General features: G+C 40.6%; 1 protein-coding gene across 2 annotated transcripts in view; it reads left to right on the top strand.

The window, feature by feature from the left end:
• Positions 1-16,905, top strand: part of LOC309480487 (Fc receptor-like protein 5) — an 82,688-nt gene that overhangs the window by 12,410 nt on the left and 53,373 nt on the right. For both annotated transcript variants that reach the window (XM_082144978.1, XM_082144977.1), the window contains 6 exons: positions 1,304-1,558; positions 1,897-2,181; positions 4,048-4,302; positions 4,635-4,919; positions 7,100-7,384; positions 7,734-7,988. In XM_082144978.1, the coding sequence (XP_082001104.1) occupies positions 1,304-1,558; positions 1,897-2,181; positions 4,048-4,302; positions 4,635-4,919; positions 7,100-7,384; positions 7,734-7,988 (1,620 nt within the window). The remainder of the gene's footprint in view (positions 1-1,303; positions 1,559-1,896; positions 2,182-4,047; positions 4,303-4,634; positions 4,920-7,099; positions 7,385-7,733; positions 7,989-16,905) is intronic.

Genomic DNA, 16,905 nt, shown 5'->3' with positions numbered 1-16,905 from the left:
ACCTGATCGCCAGGTTCCTGAGGGGAGCGAGGAGAATTCGGGGCGGCCAACTCTCACGTCATCCTGAGACCCTGGCCTGGATATGTGCCCAAGGTTCTTACCACTCCCTTTTGGGACCAGGTGGTGAACCTGCAAGCGCTGCCCCCGGAGGAGGCAGACCCAGCCCTGGCTTTTCTCTGTCCCGTCCATGCTCTGTGCCTGTACGTGGACAGAACGCAAAGCCTCAGGACCTCAGACCAGCTCTTCGTCTGTTATGGAGGCCAGCAGAAGGGAAAGGCTGTCTCCAAGCAGAGGTTGGCCCACTGGATAGTGGATGCCATCGTCTTGGTGTATCAATCCCAAGACGCACCATGCCCTCCCGGGTTGCGAGCTCACTGGATAGTGGTGTAGAAGTGTAGCTTCTTCCTGGGCGCTGGCACAGGGTACCTCGCTGACAGATATTTGTAGAGCTGCGGACTGGGCGACACCAAACACGTTCACTAAATTCTATAGCCTACGTGACGAGCCGGTAGCTTCCCGTGTGCTCTCCTCGCATAGAAGCCAGTCAACACTGTAACCCCCGCTCGAAGTGTCGGCTTGCTGCGCCATTCCCCATTGGACTGGATACGTGCGCCATTCTTGAACCCTGTTGAGTTCCTCCACACCCCTCGGCAACGGACATGGCGGATTTTAGTAGTGCTAGTACACCAGCATTTGTCATTTAAGAAGTAATCAATTACCTCTGATAATTATGATTTCCACACATTAATTCTATGAATTCATTAAAAATAACTTAAAAAAATATCCAAAAGTGGCAACAAATACATACTTAAGAAATATCTCAGTATATTCATAAAGAAATAACAATAGCTGTGTCATATTCATAGCTATGAATGATCAGAAGTTTATATTTTTCAGCAAATAATCAATTTATCCACATTCTGACTGCAGAAATGGATGATCTGAAAACTACATAGTTCACAGATAATTCAACCTTCATCGAATTTTATTTAATCAATTAATTTTACATCAATTCTGAGTTAGACTGTAATGACTGTTTCAACTTGCAACCGAAAAAGAAAACACTAATGATTAACCAATCAGGCTTCAGTATTTCGGAGAAAACTGACACAATGCTCGTTCCCGTTACCAGAATGTTTATTGGTATTTTAATTTAAATCATAAGCAAAGCCAGCATAAATATAATTTTATAAATCTTTAAATTATTGTTAAAATTATAAAATAATTATAAACTTTTTTAAATATATATTTTTATAATTGTAAGAGAGTACATTATTACTAATTCTACCTCTGTGATTCTTAGTTGACACATCAAAACCACAAATCAGCAAAGATCAGTGGTTTAAGCCCTTCTACACTGGGGAGAAAATTCAGCTTGGTTGTAACATGCCTGGTGATGGATGGAAGTATGACTGGTATAAAGACTCAAAACCATTCATCAGAGATCCAATGTATATTATCCACTCAGCATCTCCCTCTGACACTGGTGTCTATCACTGCACAGCAAAGAGAGGAGACTTCTCAGTGAATAGTGAGACTCTACAAGTGCGAGTTGAAGGTGAGTCCATAATGTACTGTACCTCTTTATATTCATTTCTATTGTGGAATATTCTTCCCTTTGTTCATTCATTGAGTTTACAATGCCACAGTAAAGTTCCCAGGAAATGAATGAACTGATTAAATTCAGACCTATAACTTGAACACAATGTAAGTCGCTTCAGAAGCATCTGCCAAATATGTAAAATAAATTACATGGAATCAAGAGAGTTAAATAAGTATTTGACTAAACAATTTTATAACCAAGAAACTGGGCTTCTGGCTATAAGTATAATTTTCATTCACTTTTCCACGTCAATTGTTCATTACTGTTGTTGTTTTTAATTTTTTCCTGTGCAGAGCCGCCTCAACCAGAACTGTCAATAGAGTCTGAATGGAAAACATTTTACCCAAATGAAAAAGTGATTCTGAAGTGTTCAATCAATTCAAATGAATGGGGCTATGAATGGTTTAGAAACAGAGCTCGACTTTCGGGTAACAAGGACATTTCCTTTTCTGGAAACACACTCTCAATCCGCTCAGCAAAAGTGAGTCATTCAGGACAGTATTCCTGCAGAGGAAAACATCGTGCGAGAACGTTAGTGACTACAAGAACAACAGGAGCTTTGCGACTTCATGTTTATGGTAAAACTACTTATGATATTCTATGATTAATAGATATTAACGCAATTGAAAGGCACCCAAAAGAGTTTAACGAAGAAGCTGTTTATATTTTAAGCTGATTTTCATTTGCATTGGCTTGTATCAGTGTTCATGTCAGCATATGCAGTTTCCTGTCTACTCTTCTTGACAGTGTCCAGACACTATTAGCAGTTTGAGTCAGTTCATTTAGTCTTGGATTATGCATAATAGTAAGTGTGGCATGATTTCCGAGCTAAGTGATTGGGCTGGACATTTTTAATGTCATCAATTGTGCGGGCTATAAAAGCCATTGTCGAATGCACCTAGGCAGAGCGTCATTTCCCGGATGTGGTGTGGTTTTCGCTGTTGCGATTGAACGTGACTCGTGCTGGTTCGGCTAGGTAAAGGAGAGCGGCTGTGTTTATGGTCGCTACCGTGTTCGCCGTTTTGCCACAGCTGCTCTAATCGGCTGATGGCTATGAGTTTGTATCTGTCCTTCTCCAGGTATGCGTTGACTTTATTACATCCGCTTATCAGCCGTGGAAGTGGTGCGAGTCGCAATTTGTTTTTTTATTTCAGTTGATGTTTTGTGTACGGGTGGCGGCTGTTGCAAATAGGCCGAATAATTAAACCTACAGCTATATCCCGGTTCTCGCAGCTGTCACTTGGTAAGTTTATAGTTTTCTTTGTATTCTTTATAGATTATTGGATGTTAACTGTATGGTTCTTCCGCTGATTGCAGGATGAATAACATCCTTACAGTGGCAGCACCGCTGTCTCGTCCTATGGTCGACTTGCATTGAGTCCGTGTGTGTTCTGGGTCGCAGTGGTGTTTGACCCGTGCCAACGAACTGTGTGTGTGTGCACACGTGCTGTTCCAACAAGCGTCTTCGAGTGTCCTTATTTTGTGTGGTACTCAGTTTTGTTAAATTTGTTGGATTCCTTGTCTATTTAATTCAAATCGGCCATTTTGTATTTAGGTTATTAGTTATTTTGTTTTGTATTTTTGTTTGATCTTGGTTTTGCAAATCTTCAGTAGTCTATGAGTTTCTTCTTGTGTATTGTATTTAGTTTTCATAAAATGAAATCAGATGTGAAATTGGATTATTTGACTTTAAGCTGATTTCATTTTTTTCCTTTGTCTTCATTTAAATTTATTTTTTTGTTAATTGATTTATTTTTGGCTGATAATATTGTGAAACATTTGTTTGTTCATTTGTTGTAGTTTATTTTGAGTTAAAGTATTGTTTAAGTTTTTTTGCCTTTACAGTTGTGTAATTAGTACAATATATTGTATTAACGCGTGTGTGCGTGAGTTGTGTATTGAGTTCTTTCTGTCTAGGAGCTGCAGGCCTTCTTGACCAGGGCGACCATTCCTCTATAGATGGTGGTGGTGTTTCTTCATTGTGTGCTGTGGTTCGTGGCGTGCACTGGGGTTCTTTAATGGTATGAGTGTGCTGTGCAGATTGTGAGATCCTTCATTATTGGAGCATCTTCCCTGTAGTTTGGCTGCAGCTCCATGACATTTGAAGTGACTTATGTAAGCCCGTATTAAAATTGATGTGTGAGATTGTCTAATTTATGCTTTTATGTCATTATAATAAAACTTTTGTATTTGATTGATACCTGTGTCTCCACGTTGCTTGCCACTGGGTAGGGAACCTGTGTCAGCCTTGTGAGTTAGATTCTTTGGGTGAAATTCCCAAGGTGGCGTAGTCAGGCATTATTCTTTAATTTGATTATTTCAAATCCATTTGCTAAATTAACCTGGGCCACGCAGGGGCCTCGGTTACATAAGCATTTGCAACTCAAAGCAGTTATTGCTTGAAGATAGTTCATTATTACTAATTCTACCCCTGTGATTCTTAGATAACACACCAAAACCAGACATCAGGAAAGATCAGTGGTTTGAGCCCTTCTACACTGGGGAGAAAATCCAGCTTGGTTGTAATATGCCTGGTGATGGTTGGAAGTATGACTGGTATAAAGACTCAGAAACCTTGATCACAGATCCAATGTATATTATCCACTCAGCATCTCCCTCTAACACTGGTGTCTATCACTGCACAGCAAAGAGAGGAGACTTCTCAGTGAATAGTGAGACTCTAAAAGTGCGAGTTGAAGGTGAGTCCATAATGTACCTCTTTATAGTCGTTTCTACTGTGGAATATTCTTCCCTTTGTTCATTCATTGAGTTTACAATGCCTCAGTAAAGTTCCCAGAAAATTAATGAACTGATTAAATTCAGACCTATAACTTGAACACAATGTAAGTCGCTTCAGAAGCATCTGCCAAATATGTAAAAGAAATGACATGGAATCAAGAGAGTTAAATAAGTATTTTAGACTAAACAATTGTATAACCAAGAAACTGGGCTTCTGGCTATAAGTATAATTTCCATTCACTTTTTCACGTCAATTGTTCATTACTGTTGTTGTTGTTGTTTTCCTGTGCAGAGCCGCCTCAACCAGAGCTGTCAGTAGAGTCTGAATGGAAAACATTTTACCCAAATGAAAAAGTGATTCTGAAGTGTTCAATCAATTCAAATGAATGGGGCTATGAATGGTTTAGAAACGGAGCTCAGCTTTCAGGTAACAGGGAAATTTCCTTTCCTGGAAACACACTCTCAATCCGCTCAGCAAAAGCGAGTCATTCAGGACAGTATTCCTGCAGAGGAAAACATCTGAAGAGAACGCCAGTGACTACAGGACAAACAGAAGCTTTGCAACTTCATATTTATGGTAAAATTACTTATGATATTCTATGATTAATAGATATGCATGAAATTAACAGACACTTTAAAAAAAAAAGAGTACAGTGAAGAAGCCAGACATTATTAGCAGCATAATACAGTTAATTTAGTCTCAGATCATAGAGAATTACAAGCACATGGAACTCAAGGCTGCTATCGTTTGAAGAGAGTCTATTATTTTTAATTCTACCCCTGTGATTCTTAGATAACACACCAAAACCAGACATCAGGAAAGATCAGTGGTTTGAGCCCTTCTATACACAGGGGAGAAAATTCAGCTTGGTTGTAATATGCCTGGTGATGGTTGGAAGTATGACTGGTATAAAGACTCAAAACCCTTGAGCACAGATCCATCGTATAATATCCACTCAGCATCTCCCTCTAACACTGGTGTCTATCACTGCACAGCAAAGAGAGGAGACTTCTCAGTGAATATAATATAAAACTTTATTGCAGACACAGGTCCATATAACACATCATACAGTATAAAAAAAAATGAGATACAAAATATACATAAAAATTCCATATTAGCCTATAGGATGTACAGGCTAGTGCACCAATGTCGTCTTAACCTAGAAGTGTATCTATAACAGCTTTTCAGAGGACTGACTAGGGCTTCAATTTTATGGTTCACTGACTTATCCAGGCGACAGATAAAACTAAACATCAGTTGTCTTAAGAGTGCCTCCCAGGTTGGCACTCCAGTAGACACAAACAAATGACTGGCACTATGCCACCTAGGGACACAAAGCAGCAGCCGCATTGCATCATTGTATGCTACCTTGAGCCACTGCATACTCTTTTTCTTTATAGTTGGACCACAATTGAGCAGTATAAAGCGGTGTGATATAGGTTCTAAACAGAGAGCACTTCACAGAGTCAGAGCACATAGAAAACCTCCTAATAAGCATATTAGCTTGAGAATAAATTCTACATCGCTGACGATTCAGATCTTTGTCATCCGTCCAATCATTGGATATGACATGACCTAAATACTTAACTTCCTCACACATAGCAAGAGGGCTATCTGACAAAATAAAAGGTCGGAAAAGTTGATTTCCTGTCCTCATCGCTTCTAACTATCATTATGTGACTTTTCTTAGCTTTATACTTTATATCATAATCAATGCCATACTGAGAGCACACCTTCAGCATCTGCTGCAGCCCAGCACTTATATGGACAGAGCAGGACCAGGTCGCCTGCATATATAAGATGATTAACAATAGAATTGCCCACAAGACAGCCAGTATTTAACCTATTTAGCTGGTTTGATAATTCATCCATATAAACATTGAATAAAATAGGAGACATAATTCCTCCTTGTCGCACTCCATTGCTAACATGGAATGGAGCAGATACAACATTGTCCCATTTAACCAAAAACGTTTGATGGGCATACCAAAAGACAAAAATTCTCACTAAAAATTTAGGGGCACCTCTATCTAGTAATTTCACAAACAATCGTTCATGATTAATGCTATCAAATGCCTTTGACGCATCAATGAAACACAAGAATACAGATGTATTCAGGCTTGTGTACCTGAACACAATCTCTTTAAGAGCATAGATATACAGGTCGGTTCCATGCTTTCTTTTGAACCCGAATTGATTGTCAGTAGTAAGGACATACATTTCTAGCTTTGTTAACAGTATTCTCTCCAGTACTTTAGACAAGATACTGGCTAATGCAATAGGTCGATGATTGTCAATACTGTTGAGCTTATCAGCTTTGTCTTTTAGCACAGGCAGTAACATTACAGACATAATAGCATTAGGCAGGACACCATGAACCAGACAACCATTAGTGAATAGTGAGACTCTACAAGTGCAAGTTCAAGGTGCGTCCATAATTTACCCCTTAATAGTCATTTCTATTGTGGAATATTCATCTCATTGTGCATTCATTGAGTTTACAATGCCTCAGTAAAGTTCCCAGGAAATGAATGAACTGATTAAATTCAGACCTATAACTTGTAAGTCGCTTCAGAAGCATCTGCCAAATATGTTAAAGAAATGACATGGAATCAAGACAGTTAAATAAGTATTTTAGACTAAACAATTTTATAACCAAGAAACTGGGCTTCTGGCTATAAGTATCATTTTCATTCACTTTTCCACGTCAATTGTTCATTACTGTTGTTTTTTTTGTTTTGTTTTTTCCTGTGCAGAGCCGCCTCAACCAGAACTGTCAATAGAGTCTGAATGGAAAACATTTTACCCAAATGAAAAAGTGATTCTGAAGTGTTCAATCAATTCTAATGAATGGGGCTATGAATGGTTTAGAAACGGACATCGGCTTTCAGGTAACAGGGAAATTTCCTTTTCTGGAAACACACTCTCAATCCGCTCAGCAAAAGAGAGTCATTCAGGACAGTATTCCTGTAGAGGAAAACATCTGAAGAGAACGCCAGTGACTACAGGACAAACAGAAGCTTTGAAACTTCATATTTATGGCAAGTGAATCTACTTCTGAAAAATTTGAAAGTCAGAAAAAAAAAAGAAAAAAAAAACCCAATTCAAATAGTGACAGCCATGTGTCTTAAAGAGGTCAATGAGGATTTTGCTTTCCATAGAAAAGGTTTAGCTGCTTTACTGTTGCACTGACATTTGTATTATAAAAAGGTTAGTATCAGCGTTTACAGCTTCCTGACTATGTGCAAAAGGATTTTCACTGAAAAATGTTGTTCATTTTGTGTGAGGATTATAAAGAATTACAAGCACATGCAATTCAAGGCAGTAGTTGTTTGAAAGTGGTCCATTTATTTCTTTTCTTTTCTTTTTTTTTACTTCTGTTGGTCCTAGTTGACACACCAAAACCACACATCAGAAAAGATCAGTGGTTCGATTTATTTTACACTGAGGAGAAAGTCCAGCTTGGTTGTAACATGACTGGTGATGGTTGGAAGTATGACTGGTATAAAGACTCAGAAACCTTGATCACAGATCCAACCTTCACTATTAGCTCAGCATCTCTCTCTAACACTGGTGTCTATCACTGCAAAGCAAAGAGAGGAGACTTCTCAGTGGATAGTGAGACTCTACAAGTGCAAGTTCAAGGTGAGTCTCTAGTGCCCAGTGTTGGTAAGGTTTGGTAAGGTACTTTGTATTTATGTTATAGGTTACAGATTACATGTTACCCTATTTAAAATGTAATAAGTTGTGCAACTATTCAACTACTGTGTAACTTTATTAAAGTAATGTAACTGATTACATTTGATTACTTTTCTAAATTTATAACGAATGTTTTCAACTGTTAATCATTTTAAAACATTTAAACCAGGCAGGGTTACCTTATAGTAGTAACACTGATTCATAAATAGAAGTGTGGCTGGTAAAGACGTCTTTATCTAGCAAGCAGACTAGACATAACTAATTTGTTATGAATGGAGATTATAATTGTTAAAGGAACACTCCACCGTTTTTTCATATTAAACTATGTTATTCCCTTAACTAAGACGAGTTTATACATACCTCTATCGTCTCAGCGCGTGCACTCTATCGCTCTGGCGCGCGGCGACACTTTGATAGCACTTAGCTTAGCCCAGTTCATTCATTAGGGTCCAAACAGAGATGAAGTTAGAAGCGACCAAACACCTCCACGTTTTCCCTATTTAAATACAGTTACACGAGTAGTTACACGACCAAGTAGAGTGACACAAAATAAAACGTGGCGCTTTTCTAAGCGGGTAAAAAGGATAACTATAATGTATGGCGGAATAGCACTTGGGAGCACTTCGACTCGGTGCAGTCTCTGTTTGGACCCTAATGAATGAACTGGGCTAAGTGCTATCAAAGTGTCACCGCGCGCCAGAGCGATTGAGTGCACGCACTGAGACGAGAGAGGTATGTATCCACTCGTCTTAGTTAAGGGAATAACATAGTTTAATAATGAAAAAATGGTGGAGTGTTCCTTTAAATAAACTACTGGACATGCACCTAGCAGAACAGCTAAAATTCATCTTGAATACATATTAATAGCATGGTGTGGCAGGCGAGTGTAGGCAATGCCTTTACTACTTTTTTTTATTGACTGCTTACAGTTAACTTTAGGCCTGCAGATGCTCCTCAGGTTCGACATTGAAACCTTCGATGTCAATAGCATTTTAATAGTTGGCAAACATATTTTGCACTGAGCTGTTATATTTGCGCCCCTTTCTGATTTAGAAAATTATTTTTACATTTCCAGCACTGGGATGCATTTTTGTCACTCGCCATGGTGGCAACTCTCAGACAGCTTGTAACCTAAATATTTCAGCAGCAATGTGGACTGATGTAATTGGCTGATGGGGTGCGCTGCAAATTCAACAACCAATCAAAAGCATCAGAATAGCATAGCTTTAATAAACAGCCTTTAAATGGCAGGAGATATAGTGCACATCTAAAACATTATTCAACATATCCTAGCTTTTTACAGAAAATATTTAGATGTAACCACCTTTGTAATCATTAACATTTATTTAATTTAAAAAAATCTCAGTAACTGAAACTGATTACAGTTACATTTATTTTGTAATTAAATTATGTAATCTAGTTACGTAAAGTGTAGTTTACTGTATGATATGTTTTGAACATACATGGTATGAATAAAGTATTGATTTCACAAGTAAATGCATTTTAAATAGTTACTAAAACTAGTAAAAGTAAAAGCACTGATGCCTATTGATAAGGAATAATTAGAAGACTCATTATGAAATACATTTAAAAAAAAATTTTTAATAAAATAATATTTTGTTTTGTTCTAAGCTCGTCCACCTGCAGTTCTGAGTCTGGAGACTGAATTGAGCGACATCATGTCTGGGAATATCCTGACCCTCAGATGTAACGTCTCAGACGGCAGACAGTGGAGCTACGCCTGGTTTGAGAACGAACAGAGGCTCAATGGGTCGTCAGATATCTACAAAGTGACAGCAACTGAAGAAACTATTAAAAGCGAATTCAAGTGCAAGGGAATAAGGACAGAGAGACCACTGTACTCTGCTCTGAGTGAGGGCTTCACGGCCAATAATATTAGTGAGTAATGTGAATATTTATTTTTAAACTTCTTTCATACAATGTATGTGAATGATTCGTGGATTGGAACAATGTCAAGTTATCATCAAGATTTTCTTACTGTAACCGTGTTCCCTGAAAAAGCGGGAACGAGATGCAGCAATTTTTGTTGTGACCAGCTGTGAAATATGTCTGCAACACATCAATGAAATTGACTTAGAACTGGGGGTGTCTGGACCCCTCACGGTTGTGTAGTGTGAACTCACAAGCTTGCGAAAAGGTCTCAGACATGAGTCCTGGGCAACAACAGGAAGCAACGGAACACCCAACATTTTGCTGCCCCCTGAAACACCAGAGGCGGCTGGGCTTGTACAGAGGTTTCGTGGGGGTGCCGGGAAGGGGCGGGCTGATTTATTTTTCCCGAGGGGGGCCACCTCCACAGAGCTGGGCGCAAGACCATCAGGACTTATTTTTGGAGATGATAGTCCTGAGGTCTGGCCATTTTGGAGGCTGCTGAGGGCGGTGAGACGGTTCCCAGTCTTGATGAGGGGGAGTGCTACTTGCCACACTCTATTTTTGTGCCTCACTTTTTACAGAAGGACCGGGATGAGGCTGGGTGGCCTACAGCCGTTCCCCCTGAGTGCGGCGATTAATGAATTGCACAAATGCTTCCTCGTGTTTCTTCACCTCCTGAAACTTTCTGACAACTGTATTAACCAAGTCACCAAAAAGGCAGGAAGGTGAGATAGGGGCATCAAGCAGGAACACTCAGTCCCTGTCCTTGATGCCCGTGAGATTCAGCCACAGGTGCCTCTCCGTGCTGACCAAAGCACCCATTGAACGTCCGATAGCGCGTGCCATTTGCTTGGTCGCACGAAGGGACATATCTGTGGCTCGACGAAGCTCCGAGAATGCCTCCTTGTCGATGGAACCTCCCGCACTCAGGTCCTTCAGCAGGTCAGCCTGGTATGTCTGTAACACCGCCATGGTGTGCAGTGTATCAGCAGCCTGACCTGCCACTTCCCCACTAGTGTTGAGGTGGTTCTGCACGGCTTAGTGGGGAGAGTTGTTTTCTTTAAATGATGATGCTGAACCAGGTGAGAGATAGCTCGCAAGCATCTCTTCGTATATCCCCATGCCTTTGCACCCACGATAATCGAAAATGTCGACGTCGAAGATGCAAAGACACAAGAAGTAAATGGTCTTCAAAGAAGGGGAGAGACCTCTGTAGGGGTCCCTCCTCCTGGCCACCAGACTGAAATCTGTCTTCCAGTTTAGAGTGTTAGGGGGGGTTTCTTGTTCAAGTAGCCATCTTGAGTACTTCCTCACACGCTTTGTCATCACGTGAGGAACACTCTGAGGTAGGCAACTCATAATAATTCATTGACCTCCGCACCGAGCCGAAGAAGCGTCGGGGTACGCGTCGGGATCGAGCAAAAGGACATCTGGGTCTTGAGAGAGAGCGAGTGCTAGGGACGGACCCGTCTCTTCCCCCTCAGCCAAATCCATTTGTGAGCCCCATGATGGCATAGCGGGTGCTGGCCCTTGGAAGTAAGCAAGAGGAGCACGTAGCATCTTAACTGTGAATAATTCACAATGCTCGCACTCCAACGCAAGGGCAGCGTGCTCCTCCCCCAGAAAGAGAGAATTTTCTGCACACTGCCTAATGAAAACTAACTCCTAGCAGAGAGATATATAGAGCTTTAATAACACACACACACACACACACACACACACACACACACACAGTATGGTCTGAAGACAAAAAGACCTGTCGATGCACCTGTGGCACATCTTATTATAGCCTCTGGTGAGCGATGACATCCCTGTCCGAGGCTATAGAGTTCTAAGTCAATTTCATTGACGTGTTGCACACATATTTCACAGCTGGTGACAACAAAAAGTGTTCCCAGAGCACTGAATCAAGCGCAGCATTGAGAGTAGCTTTTGAGAGGGAACATACATTTAGAAAAAAAGTGAGATAAGTATCCTGTTACCATGATGGACAACAAAAACTTTTTATATATCATTTCTACATAAATGTTTTAAGGGAATGCTAATTTAATTTGATTAACTTCATAATTTCCCTCATTATTACAGTATTAAAAAGAAAAATTCTGCTGGCCATCTCAGGATGTCTTGTCTGCTTTATTGTAATCCTGATCATTGGATGCCTCGTTCTGAGAATCACGCGTAAACCAGGTACAAACAGAAAACAATTCAATAATACTGGTCTCATCATTAAAAAAACAAGCAATATCTATTTACACCAAGCACCAGCAACCAGCCTCATGTCGCCCATTGCTCAGACTTCAAAAACTGTAGTGCCGCTTCTATTTACACTTTCTTTGAATAGTATCTATCAGTGGATGTAGTGTAAACAGGATTTCATTTTTTTATATTTACAGTTGGGGTAAACAGTGTCTACTATTATTTACACTCAGTGTAAACACTATTTACCCTCTAGTACACTGTGTAAAAATATGTAAAATTGTTATTAAGCCTTAAGCCTTTGACATGGATTCAGACATGGATTCATTGTCATAAACTACCATTCAGATGTTTCTATTTTTAAATGTTTTAATTTTCTAAAAGTCTCTAATGCTCCCCAAGACTGCATACTTATGCACTATTCCATGGCGATTTGTAGTATAAATAGTGCGAGTAGTGTGTTCGCTCAATAGTGCGAGTAGTGCACTTCAAATATCCGGATGATGCACTTAATTAATGTTGAACACTTCATGCACTCAACTGTCACGGCTTTAATTACGTAGGGACAAATATACCCTTACAAAATTCATACAGTACACGGTTGAGTGCATAGTGTACAGTGCGTCATTTGGGACAAAACTTGCATTTATTTGATCAATGATACAGTAAAAACAGTTTTATCTTCTGTGTAAAAAACATTTAGCTTCTGTGTTTTTAATGATATTAGTAACATTTTACATTTAATTATTTCTTACAAAACTTTTGTGTCTTATCATTATCTTTAGAGAAAAAAGAAACAGTACCAGAGGACTTGTTTTTCTCAATGGCAGACTCCAAGAACCGTAAGTTATGGGTACCAAATGTCCCCACAACTATATTAATATATAATATATATTAATATATAGCAATTTATCCATATTTACATTTGTATGGGTCTTTAATTACTCTGCAGAAACACCCTTGGAGGAGTACATGGACAACAGTCCCACAGAGATGGAAGGTATGTGCCTTTAACTGTGTCTGGCTGACATAACAATCAAAAACACAGTCATGTACTCAGTCACTTTAACAAATGGTACTATTTCATATATCCCAAGCTTTTGTGATGATATTATATGAAATACTATTAGTGACATTAATTTTGCATGAATTTGCTTTAACAAGCCAGAATTATCACTGTAGAATTTTAAACTAAAATAAATCACCACACTCTCTCTAATATCATTCAGAATGTGAGGAAAAAGAAGAACTGGTAACTGATCTTGTTTCAGCCATTCATGTGGATGGTGTGATTAAAGGTAAGAAACCTAACAAACATAATCTACTAATATCTAATACTAAAATCATAATATTTGTAAAAGAAATCAATCATTTAATTAAAATTTTAATGTCATTAAACATTTTAAGTTCTGTTGACATAATAATGTTGATCATTACATTAACATAATTTTGTGTGTAATTTAAACTCAAATTTCGGCGTTACTCAAGTAGTTGGAGTGACTTTTTTTGACGAATCAACTTAAAAATTATGTTTGTTACATAAGTATGTTCCTCTACATAATTTCATTCAAATATGTCATAACTCAAAAAGATGGATGTAAACTGTTGTGTCAGTTTGTTGTTGTTGTACATTACACTCTTAAAAATAAAGGCTGCAATGGAGGTTTTTTCTCAGTGATAAAGAACATCTAGGTTACGTATGTAACCCTTGTTCCCTGAATTGGGATCTCACCTGAGAGACCAATCACCTTCAAATGTAAACTAAACGACCCAATGCTCATTGGCATCCGAGATTTGCATCGCGTGCTCCACACCGCAGCACGGGTATTTATATTTACATTTAGTCATTTAGCAGACGCTTTTATCCAAAGCGATTTACAGATTAGGACTAAATTAAGCGAGTCATCATAAAGAGGCAAAAACAACGCAAGATGTCTGAACAACAATGCCTTGAACTTGATGCGAGCAGCGAGAGGTAGCCAGTGCAGAGAGATGAACAGAGGAGTGACGTGGGCCCTCTTGGGCTCGTTGAAGACAAGACGAGCTGAAGCATTCTGAATCATTTGTAGAGGTTTGGTTGCACATGATGGAAGTCCGGCCAGAAGAGCATTGCAGTAGTCAAGCCTAGAAATGACCAGGGCCTGGACGAGAAGTTGTGTTGCATGCTCCGTTAGGAAAGGCCTGATCTTCCTGATGTTGTGCAGTGCAAACCTGCATGATCGAGCTGTCTTTGAAATGTGATCTGTGAAGGTCAGCTGGTCATCAAACGTTACTCCAAGATTTCTGACCGACCTTGATGGGGTGATTGATGATGATTCTAGCTGGATAGTGAAGTCGTGCTGTAGAGACGGATTGGCAGGGAGGACGAGAAGCTCAGTCTTTGCCAGGTTGAGCTGCAGGTGATGTTCCTTCATCCATGTCGAGATGTCCGCCAGACAGCTTGAGATCCGTGCAGCTACTGTGGGATCATCTGGTTGAAATGAGAGGAAGAGCTGTGTGTCATCAGCATAGCAGTGGTATGAGAAACCATGTGCCTGTATGATGTGTCCCAGTGATGTGGTATAGATGGAGAACAGGAGGGGACCAAGAACTGAACCCTGGGGAACCCCTGAGAGATAGGTCTGTAATTCTCTACAGATGATGTGTTTAGTGTTGTTTTTTTAAGCAGTGGAGCCTGTTTGAATGCTGTAGGGAAAGTACCAGTATGTAGGGATGAGTTTATGATGTGTGTGAGTGCTGGTAGAAGTGTGGGAGAGATGGCTTGTAGAAGGTGTGAGGGGATGGGGTCTAGAGGGCAGGTGGTAGGATGACTGGAGAGGAGAAGTGTAGATACTGAAGAGAAGATGACACGGCAGAGGAAAGATGGGAGGGAGAAAGTGAGCGCAGGTTTCGCCTGAAAGTGACTGGTGGTGGGGTTGGTGGTGCTGGGGTAGAGAGTTGTAGACTGAAAGTAATGAGGAAATGATCGGAAACATGGAGAGGTCTCACCAAAATGTTGTCTGTGATGCAGTTGCGTGTGTAAACCAGGTCCAGTTGGTTGCCTGATTTGTGAGTACCTGTGGTGATGAGTCGTTTGAGATCGAAAGAGGCTAGGAGAGAGATGAAGTCTGTTGCATGCGGCTTTTCGAGATGAATGTTGAAGTCACCAAAGACTAGAAGTGGGGTGCCATCCTCAGGAAAAGAGGACAGCAGCACATCCAGCTCCTCTACGAAAGTACCCAGCTGACCTGGGGGGCGATAAATGACTACAATATGGATCTTATTGGGAGTTGTAAGTGTGATAGCATGATATTCAAATGAGTTGTTGTTGCATAGAGAAGAGAGCGTTGAGTATTTCCAATTGTTAGAGAGGAGAAGCCCTGTACCCCCACCCCTCCCAGACTGGCGAGGGGAGTGAGAGAAGGAGAAATTGCTAGAGAGAGCAGCTGGGGTTGCTGAGTCTTCTGGACGAATCCAGGTCTCAGTCAAGCCCAGGATACTAAGAGTAGAGTGAGATGCAAAGGCTGGAAAAAAGTCAGCTTTATTGACAGCTGACTGACAATTCCATAGACCCACGGAAAGAGAGAGAGGTGTGTTTGAGGATGAGAGAATGGGACGCAGATTAGCAGTATTGAGCTGCCTTTTGCGTGTGTTGAAAGGGCGTTGCCGAGAGATAACAGGAATGTATTGAAAGCACATGTTGAGTAAGGTGAAAAATGAGATAAAAAGTGGGAAGGGAAAGGCAAAAAGGAGATACTTAAGTGCCGTTCTGGTGTCCTTGCTCGGTGGAGTCGCGCAGGTAGAGTCGATGGTCTTTACCCGAGTCGGTCTTCACACAAGGAGGCTGAACACGAGAGCTGAACGCTTCCGCTGACGCTTCCGCGACAGCGCGCAAATTACATAGATATAGATAAACTGCTTTCACCGCTTGAGTGAGGACAGCTGCCTCGGTCCGGCAATTAAGTCAATAAAGCGAAAATGGGCCAAATCGAAACTTCTAGGAGTCAATACTTAAGTGCAATTAAACTGCAATTATAATTTTCACATGCACGTGGCTGTTTATTAATGTAGCAACGCGTCTAAATAAAATACAGAATTATGTGAAGTTAAAAATGAAAAATAAGCAGAGAATCGAAGATAGCCTCACCTTAAGGCAAATACAACACTGAAATAACAGGAGAACTGAGTATTCTGAAAAAACACTTGCGCGCTCTTGCCGTGCGCGTCCTCAATGCTGAACGCTGGTCCTGGGTATAAATATGGAAGCGGGTGTGTTCGCAGTTCAGGTTTTAGCTGAGGAGCCGAGCAGGTGACCCGGCCGCTAAACAGTGGTACAGCAACTGTGGCGACAAGAAGTGACGTCTCCATTCCCTCCTTCAGGGAACGAGGGTTACATATGTAATGGAGATGCTCACTTTCAGTCGGTCACATTTAACATCACGCCGGAATGTACAGATGAACTGGGACCCCCAACAAAGCGCCACTATTGCTGCACCTCCCAGCACACCTCCTGGGATGGAAGATGGGACAGAGAAAGTTGATCACTGCTGTTCCCCATGAACCATTCAACGAGACTATTGGATAACACTGGGAAAGCGTGCCCTTTCAAGTTTTGGAAAAGGACGCTGCGGAAACCACATCCTACTCGTAGGGAGGTATCATATGAACCGGCTTTTAGGGCAGTGCGACCTATGGAATGTCTCTGAGTTAACTCTGGCCTAGTTTTGGGGGAGTCAACACCAGAAGGGATGGCAGAGCGGACTCTGCCAAGGGAAAGACACGGACTCGCCGTCAG

The sequence above is a fragment of the Leuciscus leuciscus genome, assembly GCF_965113295.1.
Source record: "Leuciscus leuciscus genome assembly, chromosome: 18".
Taxonomy (NCBI): domain Eukaryota; kingdom Metazoa; phylum Chordata; class Actinopteri; order Cypriniformes; family Leuciscidae; genus Leuciscus; species Leuciscus leuciscus.
Note: the sequence above shows the minus strand (reverse complement) of the source record. Positions and strands in the feature narration are given on the sequence as shown.